The 13,049-nt window shown below is 34.8% G+C and overlaps 1 protein-coding gene across 1 annotated transcript; it reads right to left on the bottom strand.

Annotated features, from left to right (window-relative positions):
* Window positions 1-4,929: 4,929 nt before the first annotated feature.
* LOC133316990 (uncharacterized) lies at window positions 4,930-6,950 on the bottom strand. Its single transcript, XM_061518787.1, has 3 exons — window positions 6,519-6,950; window positions 5,421-5,969; window positions 4,930-5,361 (listed from the first exon to the last, which is right to left on the bottom strand). Exons 1-3 carry the CDS (start codon window positions 6,948-6,950, stop codon window positions 4,930-4,932), a joined length of 1,413 nt encoding a protein of 470 aa, XP_061374771.1.
* Between the last annotated feature and the right edge of the window lie 6,099 nt (window positions 6,951-13,049).

The raw sequence follows: 13,049 nt of genomic DNA, 5'->3' as shown, positions 1-13,049 counted from the left end.
TATTTTTGAGATTATTTTGCACTAACTTAAAACAAAAAAAGAAAGAGAAAAAAAAAAGAATTTTTCTTTTATTGATCTTGCACTGATAAAAATTGTTAACAATTAACATCGTTTAATAAAAAGGTGTTGAATTTATATATCCAGAATGCTTAAATACCCCTTTAGCGCAACTTTAGGACTAAGAGAGTTGGGTATGTAAATAATTATCACCAGCACCCTTTTAATGCTAAAACCCGATTCTGCATATGTTGAAATTATTCACTGTTACTCATTGGTAAATTTAATGTGAAAGCAGAAAGTGTTAGGATAAAAAGGCTTATTAAAACCGAATTGGTATATGTTGGGGACTTAGGATTTTATTATGGTAATATGTTATAAATTAATGGGAAGAATGGCAATGACTTGGAAATTATAGGACTAATATGGATTTTCCACTGTTATCGAATTGAGGTATTAACTCTTAAGTCAGAAAATTCAACTTAGTCTAGGGATCATGAAAAACCGAATTGTATGTATAGAAACAAATTACAGAATAAGAATTAGAAGCATGAAAATTTGTTGATAAATTATAGGCATAACGTGAAATCAATTCTGACTTGTCACGCAGGTATTTAGGTGCACGTAACTCTTATTGAGTGAGCTGAACTTTGGTGCTGTTGATTATTGCATGGACATAAGGTAAGTGTTTGGTGGTATTACCTAATGTGACTATTAGCTAGTGTATAGAATTGTGAATTGTTGCTCACATGTGCCTTGGATTAATGTGCTGTTATATGCTATATATATATGCTGCCTATGAATGTGACAAGATGGAAAATCATGAATGAGAAGTAATTGTTATGTGGCAGCTTGGTACAGAAAGTACATGAAAGATATGCTATTATGATGATGATCTAGTCATGCATATACATCTCATAATTCATTTGTTTCTTGTTTGTGTGTGAAGCATATCATGACATACATGCACGAATTTCATGCTGTTCATGGACTAGGATACTTATATAAATATGTATACGATTGAGCACGCATCATATAGGCATCCCTTCGGTACCAGGGTATGAGACACTTGGCTTCTGTTCGCATAGGCCACAGTTGGAATTCACCTTTGAGGGAGCCATTATGGAATATCCACTGTGTATGTACGCGAACGACGGTGCTATGAGCGTAATGATGACGTTATATACGCACTAATGATATGTTAGTATGCGCACGAAGGTGCTATGAGCGTAATGATGACGTTATATACGCACTATGATATGCTAACGGAAAATGAAATGTTGATGTGACTGTTTACAATTTTGTGCCTAGTTTAATATTGGTTTTGCAATCACACTACTGAGATTTTTCTCACCCCTTTGGGGCTGCTATTTTTATAAAATGGCAGGAGGACGCAAAAGCATATGAGGACATGGATTATTTGGATATTTGTTGTTAAATTCTACTGTTTGGACTTGCTGCTGTTGTTGTTTTATTTGATGGATGACTGTATTATTTTGAGGAGTTTGGATTAACTGTTGAACTATGATTTTACTGTTGTCTTAAGACTTTTATGATCAGTTAGTGCTTTGAGTAAAATTCTGAAAACGTTTTGCGAATTACCTTTTTCTGAACATTCATTAAGTGCTGATTTTTAAACAGTTTTGCGAGCACTCTACGAGTTAAGTTAAGAGGGGCAAACGACCTCTGATTTACTATTATTTTATATGCACGCGAAGCCCCAGACGTGCTCTTTCTATATTACAAAAAATATTTTTGTGGGTCGTTAAACTTGATTTTATACGAATTTTTCAAGACAGAAACGTCTGCTAGGAAAATAATATTTTCAGCAAGTTAAGAAATTTTTGAAAGTGCACTCTGATTTTTGTAAGTGACTCGATTTCAATTATAAGTTTTAATTAGCAACCTCAAAATGATTCTTCAGTATCAAAGTAATGACGTCAAAAACTCTAATTCCGCTTAGCAAACAACTCTCTTGGATGCATACAAGAGAGGGTGTTACACAACTCTAATTAAAATAGAGAAAAATTACACATTAATTTAAAATTTGAAATTCGAATTTCGGGCACCATGACCATCTCCTTCCAAATTGCACCTGAAAATTTAAACAGCTTGCAAGCACATAATATCAAATATTATATAAATATTTCCTCACATATATTTTGATAATTTAACAATTAAAATATCAAAATAAGAATCATAATTCAAAAATTTTCCAATTTTCTCTCAATGGTCGAATTTTGCATCTTTATGCATAATTCAAATCTCTGTCAAATCTTTCTCAAAGATCACAAAAATTAAACCATTTATTCAACCATAACTCATATGGCCGAACCATACATCATCATATAAAAAATTTTTATTAAATTAAATCATGGAGAAAATAATGCATTTGAATATTGACATCATGGCAGAATCATATTCCCTTTTCAAAAAAATGTTTCTTTTGAAAACTTTCACAAAGAATCAAAACAAACAAAACCATGAGGTCATGTAGATATATGAACACCATAATCATATTAAACATGTTCATAAAAAAATCCACATACAAAGAATTAATCTTTAACAAAAAGACCTTTTGACCGTGAGAAAACTAATTTTACAAACAAAGTACCATCACCCGCCGATGGTAAAGCGACTGGGCTCTGATACCACTTGAAAGTAAAATGGCCTTGAAGGCCGTAGCATGTGGGAGGGAAAAATAAAATTTTTCACATGCGGAATTACACATGCAATCAAGAATATGTTTTATGGCATGTGATGTTACCTTTGTTTGTGAGTTCAAAACTCCAAGACGATCAGTGTTAGGTTTGAAGGGTTCAAACCCTCTAACGTTGATCCACACCACCCACGTCAAGATGCAAGAACGCTTTCTTGAAAGCCACCAATTGACCACCACAGAGAGGCTTGCTATGCGCTTAATAGGTGAAGAAGGAGGCTAGGTATATGTGTTTAGAAGAGTGAAGTCTCCAGCATGAAAACTTCACAAGAATGGGAATGGTATATAGGAGAATTGGTTAGGTTCTTTTGAAAAACCTTAAGGAGGAACTCACCAACTAGGCGCACAAGAGAGGGAGAGAATTAGTGTATTAAATCAGAATTTTTACTTTACTTATAATGAAAGTGGTGCACAAGTGAGTGAGACAAAGGTGGAGTTGTTGCAATTCAAAAATCCCAACAACCTCCCCTTTGAATCCTTATAAGACTAGGTCTTTATCTAGTCAAAATTCTGAACCAATGGTCATCATATGACCACCAATTCATGCGCCCCTATTCAGCCCAAAAAGGGTCCAGATACATTTGAGCTGTTGCATTCAAGTTTCAACCAACTAGCTCACTGATTCTCTCAACAACCAAATCTGATTGGAGCTTGTTGGTTTGACAAGATGACAATCATCTCCCACCAAAATGGTGCCCCAAATCAGCCCTTGGAGATCTCCATAGATCTTCTCTTGATACAAGGGATTTGTTCCAATAAGATCTCATCTTATCCTTTTGTTATGAAATAACTTTTCATAGCCAATTCAAATTCGAATTCAAACATTTAAATTCAAACGTTCAAACATTTAAATTCTAAATTCAAATTCAAATTTCAATTTCAAATTCAAAATTCAAATTCAAATTTTAAATTTCAAAATTCAAATTTCAAATTTCAAATTTCAAATTCAAAATTCGAATTTCAAAATTCAAATTCAAATTTCAAATTTCAAATTTCAAATTCAAATTTCAAAATTTAAATATTTGATAATTAATTTAAAAATTAAATTAATTAGTAATGTCTTAGACCATCCAAGCCCATTAACAATACCATGCGCCCTCTCCCTCTTAGGTGGACTTCCAAACTTCATCTTGGGCTAACAACCATTATTAGGCCCAATACCTTTAATGCTATATCATCATGACATTAAGGTGGTAGAGTGTGACCCATTAGGTCCAGCATAGCCACTGACATAAATGGGCTCGGGCCCAACAAGCCCACAACCCATTTAATGACAACACAGAGCACTAGCAATGCTTTGTTGCCCCAGAGCTAGTTAGATTAATGACTTGATCATCCTATTACACATATTTGGTTGCCGTATGTATTTCTTTTCGTCTCGGTTATCTTCCCATAAAACCTAGGGTAAGGAAGCGTATCAACCCTTGTGGTTTAGGGTAAGCTTTATTCGAAATAGGGAATCTTCAATTTACTGACTCTAAAGGCAGATCATCTCATGATCTCTTTTACTATGCATAGATTCCCGAGTCCCTGTAAATGTCATCCCGATTTCTCCGGTTTACAGATAACCTAATCTCTCACAGAGATTTGACGAATTCCTTCAGCTTATCACCCTAGCCCTGTGCTCTTTCAGGACAAGCCCAATAGTATACCTATGAGTCTCCATGTTTCAGGCAGACGAGGTATACAGTCAAAGCATGCCTTCTAGAACACAGTCTAGGTAATAACTTCTGGTCTAAGGAAAGACATACCCAAATATAAAGAGACTACTCTAATGATACTCTCTGTGAGATTTCCTCTAGAGTCTCTTTTGTGGGTCTGTTCGGTGCGAGCTATACCCTTATAGATCCACCCACGACTTTAGCTAAGACATCTCCATATCTGTAGCTCATGAAGTCTTTACCTTGCATCCGAATACAAGTAGATAAGTCGTGCTAGTCTTACCCGAGATCACTGATCCCCATTCTCAGTGTCTCTAGACTAGGAACATAAAATTAGGAATAAATATCCAGTATCCTTGAATCCTCATGATCGTGATCTCATCACAGATACTCCAGAGATACCTATTTTATTCCAAGGGGTTTATCCAGTTACTCATATAAAATATTAACAGTAATATTGAGACAAAATATGAAACATGATAAATAGTGCTTTTATTTATTTGCGACAATACAAAGGTCCACATATGTCCTAATCTAAGTAAAAGATTGTCTCTAGGACATCCATATACTAACATCATAAACAAACTCAACATCCTTACATAGCATAGAGGAAGAAACTTTTTCTCCCGTGGCAGTCTTAACCACCATCGGAGGTTTAAAATCATATAAAGGCATATTCAAACCAATTGCAACAAAACTCGAAACAAACGAGTGAGTAGCTCCAGTGGCAAACAAGACACTCATATCAATGCCATCTATAAAATTCGTACCTTTAACCAAATTCGGAGCTCTCTCAGACTGCTGTGGATCCAGTGTATAAACACGTCCCGTAAAAGTAGGAGCCTGAACAATTAGAATCTGATCCACAGAATTTGGAATAGTCTGATTTGGGATAACTTGTAAAGGTGAAGCATGAAAAGGTATAGCCTGCATAGCTGTAGCACGTCCCCCGAGCTTTGGACAATCCCTTATATAATGACCTGTCTGGCCACACTTAAAACATAAGTTTTGATCTCTCCTGCAGATACTAGGATGCATCTTACCGCACTTGGAACACTTCGGAAAATATTTGAAATTTCCATTCTGGGGATTCCCAAGTTTCTTGAATTCATCACCAGATTGCTTGACTTGTAAATTCTTTCCTTTGCCCTTGTTTTTCCACATTGATTTCTGCTAGTGGAAACTTTCGAATCAGACTCCTTACCATCAGAAGACTTCTTTGACAGGTTACAGACATCCACAACTTTCTTGCATTGATTAACCAAGGTAGCAAAATCTCTAGATCCGTTACAGGCCATCAATTCTGCAATCTTCTCATTTAAACCCCTTTGAAACTTGGCAGCTAGCAATTCAGATGAAGGCATAACGCCTCTATAGTTTGCAAACTTAACAAGTTCATTAAACTTAGCTAAGTAATCATCGATAGACTTAGGGCCTTTAACAAGTCGTTCAAACTCTCCTTGTTTCCTTTCTCTAGCATCTTGAGGAAAATATTTCTCCAAGAATAGACCCTCGAACATATGCCAAGTAATGACATGACCTTGCAATTCTAGAGGTTGAGTAGTATTGAACCACCATTCGTTAGCATCTCCCTCCAACATATAAACGGAGTACAGAAGTTTCATCTCATCCTGACACCTCATAACCCTAAGGGTGTGTTTGGTACAAGAGAAATTTTTTGGTGATCGGGAATCATGATTAATGGGAATTCAGTAGAAATTGAGTTTACTTGGAATCTTACGAAAGATGTGTTTGGTTCGCCAAAATATTACCGGGAATATTGGGTAAAGATTACTGATTCCATATTTGGTTTAGAACGAAATATGACTTGGAATATGAGGTTATTTTACAAAAATAACCCCAAACTATTTTTACTTTTGTAATTGATAGATTGAGTCTAGATTTTTATGTGTATTGGGGTATTTTTGTCTCAAAATTTATTGTTGTGCTTTCCCTTTACTTGGTATTCTGATTGGTATTCCGAATTACCATATTATTTTTGGTAATCTGAATAGTGACTTTTCTTCATAAATCAAATTACCGGTAATCCTTGGATATCCGGGAATCGTAATTTATTCCTTCTACCAAACGTGGTAATTACATTTACCAAAGAAGGATTACCGGTAATCCTCTCCAAAAACTTGAACCAAACACCCCCTAAAGATCTTTTCTATGGCTTGAAGCCAATTAGCTGCTACGATAGGGTCACGAGTTCCACAAAAACACGGAGGCTTGTGTTTTTTAAATGCAATTAATCTTCTTTCATCATCATCTATCTGCATCCAAACATTTTCATCATGATGACGAGCTTCTACATTCAAATGGACGACACCAGCACCAGCTCCTCCTTCTGCATACATAACTTGACATGGTGAGAGTGGTTGAGGCTGCGACTGTGGTTGTGGCTGTGGCTGTGGCATAGGTGCATGTGGCGGCTGATTTACATTCATACCAGCCCTAAGTTCTTCCATCAAAATCCTCATCATATGCTCATTATTAATTCGATTGGAATCCAGCATCGCTTGATAAGCTTGTCGATTGGTATCCATATCAACTTGTCTATTAGCATCCATTTGTTATTGCATTTCAACCAAATCTGTGGGTACAAGATCTGGCTGACGACTCGATGATCCCTGAGTTCTCCTAAGAGGTACCATGACTCTGCATATGTTACACAAAGGAATGAGTTGATCAGGCCCACACTAAGTGGTCACACCTGCTTAATCATAGTAACTACCTAGAATCACTACAGAGTATCTAACTTATGGCAATACATAAGGAATTTCCTAGACCATGCTCTGATACCATAATGTAACGCCCCAATTTCATTAATCAGATTGTTAACTTACATATGGTACTTTTGTGCGCATGAAAATTTCTTTAGCGGAAGACTTTATTTGCATCTCACCATTACCTAGTGTAATTAGGTGAGTAAACTTTTTCTTTTTCTTTTTATATGTACTGCCATGCTTAATTCATTATTGAATCTCTTATTATTATCTGTACAGTCTCATACCTGTACAGATTTCTTAATTATTTTCCATAACTTATAAATAATCGTAACTAATACATAACTGAAGAAACTGAATATACATCATATTTTATACTGAATATCAAACTCATACCAAATACATACTGAAAGTAACAACAAACATATCAAATTGTTCATAGGCTACATATGCCTAACAAAATAGATGTCAACTATAACATGCATCATATCTAATCAGGTCTCAATAACATATGTCAATACATAAAACTACTATTGCAACTTTATCTTCTAGACACTCTGCATTGGCCTCTTGCCCTGAGTATGCTCTCCTGCTACTGATGTACCTATGATTTAAATCACAGCCCACGACGGGTGAGAAATTAATTTCAATAAGACTCTGGGTTTATGAAGTAATCTCCACCCATGAGTTCACTTACTGCATGAAAAAATAGATACAGAGCATAGAAAACATCATATAAACATCTCATAACTTATAACTTATCAGAAGACTCCCAAAGCATAATTTCTCACTTCGACCAGTCTATGAACTCCCAAAGCATAATTTCTCACTTTGACCAGTCCACACTTATTCTCCGAGAACCGAAGTCCCTCCACGGAGTTGTTCATTGATCAAGAACAATACTTATCATATCATATAGTCTACATGAATGCAACTATACTAAGTATCTGACATATAAAACATACAAACATACAGATATCCTAACCATCATCCCACTGGATTATGGTGGATCAACAAGAAAGGAGAAAACTCCTTAAACCAAAAGCTTAACTGTAAGCAGCTTTCCTTATACTTAATACTTGAAACTGATCCGCTTAACTCACTTCTCTTGATTCCAAACTAAAATACATAAACATGGACATCATTAACTATCAATCCAAAACTTTCTTAAATTCGTAGAAATCTACGTTTTCCATGCATTGTTCGAAATCTTCCTTACTTACATAATCTTACTTATTCATTTATGGCAACCAACAAGTCTCTATATTAAACATTTAGACTTCACATATTAAAATACATAGACTTTCTACTGAAAATTCTAACATATCCGAAACATAGACTTAGAAACAAACTTACAAATTTCTTACCTTTTAACTTAACTTAACCATAACTTATCTCTTAAAACAACTTAAAATAATCTTAATTCAACTTATAAAAATCTCTAACTTACTTATTATTACATCATATATTCGAAATATTCACATGATTTCAGACCATCCTTTTTCATTTCTAAACCGTTCAACTTAGGCTTTTACCCATTAAAAACCTATACAAACACTAAAACATCATAAAAACCATCATACAAGACCATATGAATTCTTAAAAATCATTTTCATAAAAGACCCATAAATTGATAGATAGAAGCTTAATTTAACAATTCTAATCGTAGAAATTGAGAGTTTATACCTTAGATAGGTTAACGGGACCCAGAAATCAACTTAGAACCGAACAGACTAAAACAAAAACATCCTTTTTCAAGGAGGCATCAAGGAGCTCATGGCTAAAGGTGGCCATATCTCACTCATATGAACTCCTATAGATGTTCTAAGACCAAGGCTATGATCACAGGATCCTATACTATAAGTTTCATGAAATAGGATTTTTGGAGAAAAAAGCTAAAACATGATGAAAATCTCACTCTATTCTCTCTTAACATGTGCGCCTAAAACCATGAAGAAAATGCTCTTGGATGATAGCCTATATATAGGCATAAGGCCATGACATCCAAGGAGTAAAAGAGAAAGCTTAACGATGAAGATAACTTAGCGAGCAAGTTTCCATGACTTAATGACTAAGTTTCCACGACTTGGTGAACAAGTCACTTTACTTAGTGTGCAAGTTAACTTAGTGAGTAAGTTATCTTAATGAGTAAGTTAACTTAACTTGGAAGAAAAGTCACACTAACTTAGCGGCTAAGCAACTCAAGTGGTGTCATGGAGAAGCTACTTACGTAACTTAAGGACTAAGTAACTAAACTTGTAGAATAAGCTAACTTAGTGACTAAGTTTTCTCAAAACTTAGAGACTAAGTCTTGAAAAGTAGTGTGATGAAGAAGCTATCTAGATAACTTGTAGGACAAGCTACTAGATGACTTGTTTAACAAGTAAGCTTATGTGACTTCTTGAAGAAGTTATCATAGTAACTTAGTGACTAAGTAACCCAAACTTAACGACTAAGCAATTGAAACATGACTTCCTTAAGAAGTTATCTTGATAACTTAATGACTAAGTAAACTAAACTTAACGACTAAGTAACTGAAACGTGACTTCCTGAGGAAGCTATCGGAATAACTTAATGACTAAGTTAACTAAACTTAATGACTAAGTAATTGAAACTTAATGGCTAAGTTATTGAGGTAACTTGTAGAACAAGTAACGTACTTTGACCAACAAGTAAGGTTACTTAACTGACAAGAAAGCTAAGATTACTTGATAAACAAGAAAGGCAACTGAGAAACTTAGACAACACACCACTTAACCTTTATATGAAATAACTCTACTGTTTTTCATTTTCTCTAACCTTAGCTTATTTTTCATAATTATTCTACTCATAATTAACATACCTTTATACCACTTAAAATTCATGAAATTTTTTAAAGAATTTGATTTTACTATCAGAATCTAGTTTAGACCTTGTTTCACTAATTTGCAAAATGGTACCTAAACAGTCTCATAATTTTGACTTTTGACCTTAACATCCAAATATTACTAATAAGATCCTAATTGACTTGCTTGGCATAAATGACATTTCCATAATTAATATCACGATAATTTCATGATTAACATATCAAACTTAGTTAAATCCTTAATTTCATATACTTATTGATATGGGTTGTTATACAATACCTTTGTAGGTGTTGAGGTGTTCAATCATACTCATGCCATCCTTGTATTCCAACTTCACAAGTCGGCAAACCAGGTGTGCTTTGTTCCTGGGAGTCTTCTTTTGAATCAAGGACTCTAATTTCGTCCACAACTCGTACGCGTTCGTAAACTCGGACACGTGCTTAAAGAGGCTCTTGTCAATATATTTTCTTATTGTAGCTACCGCCTTACGACTCTGGATCTCCCACTCCTTATCGGTCTTGCCTGCCGGTCTCCCATCAAGGATAATGGGCTCATGTAAATCTTTACAGTAGAGATAATCTTCCATCATCGGTCTCCAATAGGTGAAATTGTCTGCGGTCAGCTTGAACATGTCTCCATCATTGGTTATGCCATTGGTCTCCATCTCGTCTCCCTCAGAATTGTCGAACTCGAGCTCTGATACCACTGTTGGGAAAACTCGGTTCCCTCAAACTCGGCTTCCATAGCCTTTTGCGGAAGTCAGTCAGCAAGATCCTGATCTCGGATCTTGGCAATACCTCGGCCTGAACTTCACCAGGTCGGGCAGCGCAGCGGAAAATCAAAACGAAAAATCACAAAACAGGAGAGAGAGAGAGAGAGAGAGAGAGAGAGAGAAGAAGAAGAAGAAGAACACAACCAGATTTAACGTGAAAAAATCTTCTTCAATGATGAAGTAAAAATCCACGGGACCTAGTCCAGATCAAAAGTACCTAGTCCAGATCAAAAGTCCACTATGAAAATAATGGTTACAAAGAATCAAATACACCAATGTGGTGGTCAACCTTTGCAATAATGGTGATAATCAAACTACCCTAGAGATGTTTCACTAAAACTCTCTCTAGAGATCTCTCAAATGCAAAGCATAAAGCTTTGCTCAAACTCTCAAATAATTATCTCTCAAATTGTTCTCTCTCATTCTAACCTAGCCTCCACCCACAACTAATGAATATATAGAGGAGGTGGAATTTAGGGTTAGGGTTTTTAGGAAACCTCTCAATGGGCTTGGGCTTAGCATTGAAGGAGGAAGCCCAACAGATCTTACATCATAATTGTTTTATCTTAGGCTTGCCCTCATATTAGCCTTCATTTTCAGTCTTGCAGGGCGTCATACCTTAGTTTATATGATTCAAAGAAAGAAGATCTTACACAAAGAGTTTCTTTCTCGTGGATTTTGAATCAAGAAAAGGAACAAGCTGAATACATTCTTCCTCCGAGGAACTTTAGTTCTTTAATTCTACTGATTCAACTTCATCGTGACACGTTTTCTTTTAACATATATTTTATTAATTGTATTTTAATTTTGTATTATCTCGTCAAACTCTTTTTTCCTTGCTTTGCTATAAATCACCTTTTTTTCTTGTTTCTTTTTCAATAGATGATTCTATTGATGGTGATTTACATCTTTCATTTTTAGAAATATTCTTTAAAGTAGGCTATTCCAATTTCAGTGCTCCACCTCATTCATGTGCAGCCTTTGTGCCGCCTTTGTGCTCCACTTCATCTTTTAAATTCTTTGCATTCATAGCTAATAGCTATTGAATTGAATATAAAAATAATTAAAAAAACTCCTTCCTAACACAACTTAACAGCGACCAATGAGGCAAGTATCTTAGATCAAAATATGTTTATTTTTTAAAATGGAAGTTAATTTTTTTAAAAATGTTTAATCTTTTGTAAATGCAGTTCAACATTGGAACTTGGTACTGGCTCACGAACAAGAGGATCTCGGTGGTGGCTTCTTGAAGACATCAAGAAGTGAACTGAAAGCTTTGGGTCTTTGAGGAGATTCTGGTACCACAACTGGGTTTATATGTTTGTGGTTGTTCTTCTCTATTGAATCTTCAGTTGTATCTTTGATACTTGTTGATTTGGGTTTCTGATTTGTACTTTGTTATTTGGGGCTTTATTTGGGTGATTTGCACTCAGTTGTTTCTTGATTGGTTGTGTATATGTTCAAACTCTTATTCTGTTCTAGTGCAAGTACCAGGGAGTTAAATTTCTAATTGACCCTTGATGTAGTAAACTTGGTAACACAAGTTTCTGAACAAGTAAAATTTTGTGCGTCTCTTTTTCTTTTTCTCAAATCTTTTAATTTCTGCATGTTATTTTTACAACAGCCTTCATTTTCATTCTTGCAGGCTTCATATCTTAGTTTATATGATTCAAAGAAAGAAGATCTTACACAAAGAGTCTCTCTCTCGTGGATTTTGAATGAAGAAAAGGAACAAGCTGAAGACATTCTTCCTCCCAGAGAAACTTTAGTTCTTTAATTCCACTCGTTCAACTTCATTTTTAACATATATTTTATTAATTGTATTTTAATTTTGTATTATCTCGTCAAACTCTTTTTTCCTTGCTCTGCTATAAACCTCCTTTTTTTCTTGTTTCTTTTTCAATAGATGATTCTATTGATGGTGATTTGGATCTTTCATTTTTAGAAATATTCTTTAAAGTAGGGTATTCCAATTTCCGTGCTCCACCTCATTCATGTGCGGCCTTTGCAGCAAGAAACCAAAGTGCTTCATCTTTTAAATTCTTTGCATTCATAGCTAATAGCTATTGAATTGAATATAGAAATAATTAAAAAAATCCTTCCTAACACAACTTAACAGCGACCAATGAGGCAAGCCTCTTAGAGCAAACTATGTTTATTTTTTAAAATGAAAGTAAATTTTTAAAAAAATGTTTAATTTTTTCTTTCTTCACAAAGAACAAAGAGAGAAAATAATTTTTTTTTATCATCAAATTGTAAACAAAAGGTTAAAAGTAAGAATAATCGGATATTGATATTTTTATAATTTGTATCCACCATAAATGT

The sequence above is a fragment of the Gastrolobium bilobum genome, unplaced genomic scaffold (genome assembly GCF_033153095.1).
Source record: "Gastrolobium bilobum isolate Gb01-03AN ecotype WA unplaced genomic scaffold, APGP_CSIRO_Gbil_v1 utg31077, whole genome shotgun sequence".
Classification (NCBI taxonomy): Eukaryota; Viridiplantae; Streptophyta; class Magnoliopsida; order Fabales; family Fabaceae; genus Gastrolobium; species Gastrolobium bilobum.
This window is presented reverse-complemented; position numbering and strand designations above follow the sequence as displayed.

Coding starts and splice junctions, on each gene's coding strand:
- LOC133316990 (XM_061518787.1), bottom strand. CDS start 6,950: ATGGATGCTAATAGACAAGTTGATATGGATACCAATCGACAAGCTTAT. Junction 5,970..6,518: donor TTAGGGGGTGTTTGGTTCAA/GTTTTTGGAGAG, acceptor TATATGTTGGAG/GGAGATGCTAACGAATGGTG. Junction 5,362..5,420: donor TCCGAAGTGTTCCAAGTGCG/GTAAGATGCATC, acceptor AAGTGTGGCCAG/ACAGGTCATTATATAAGGGA.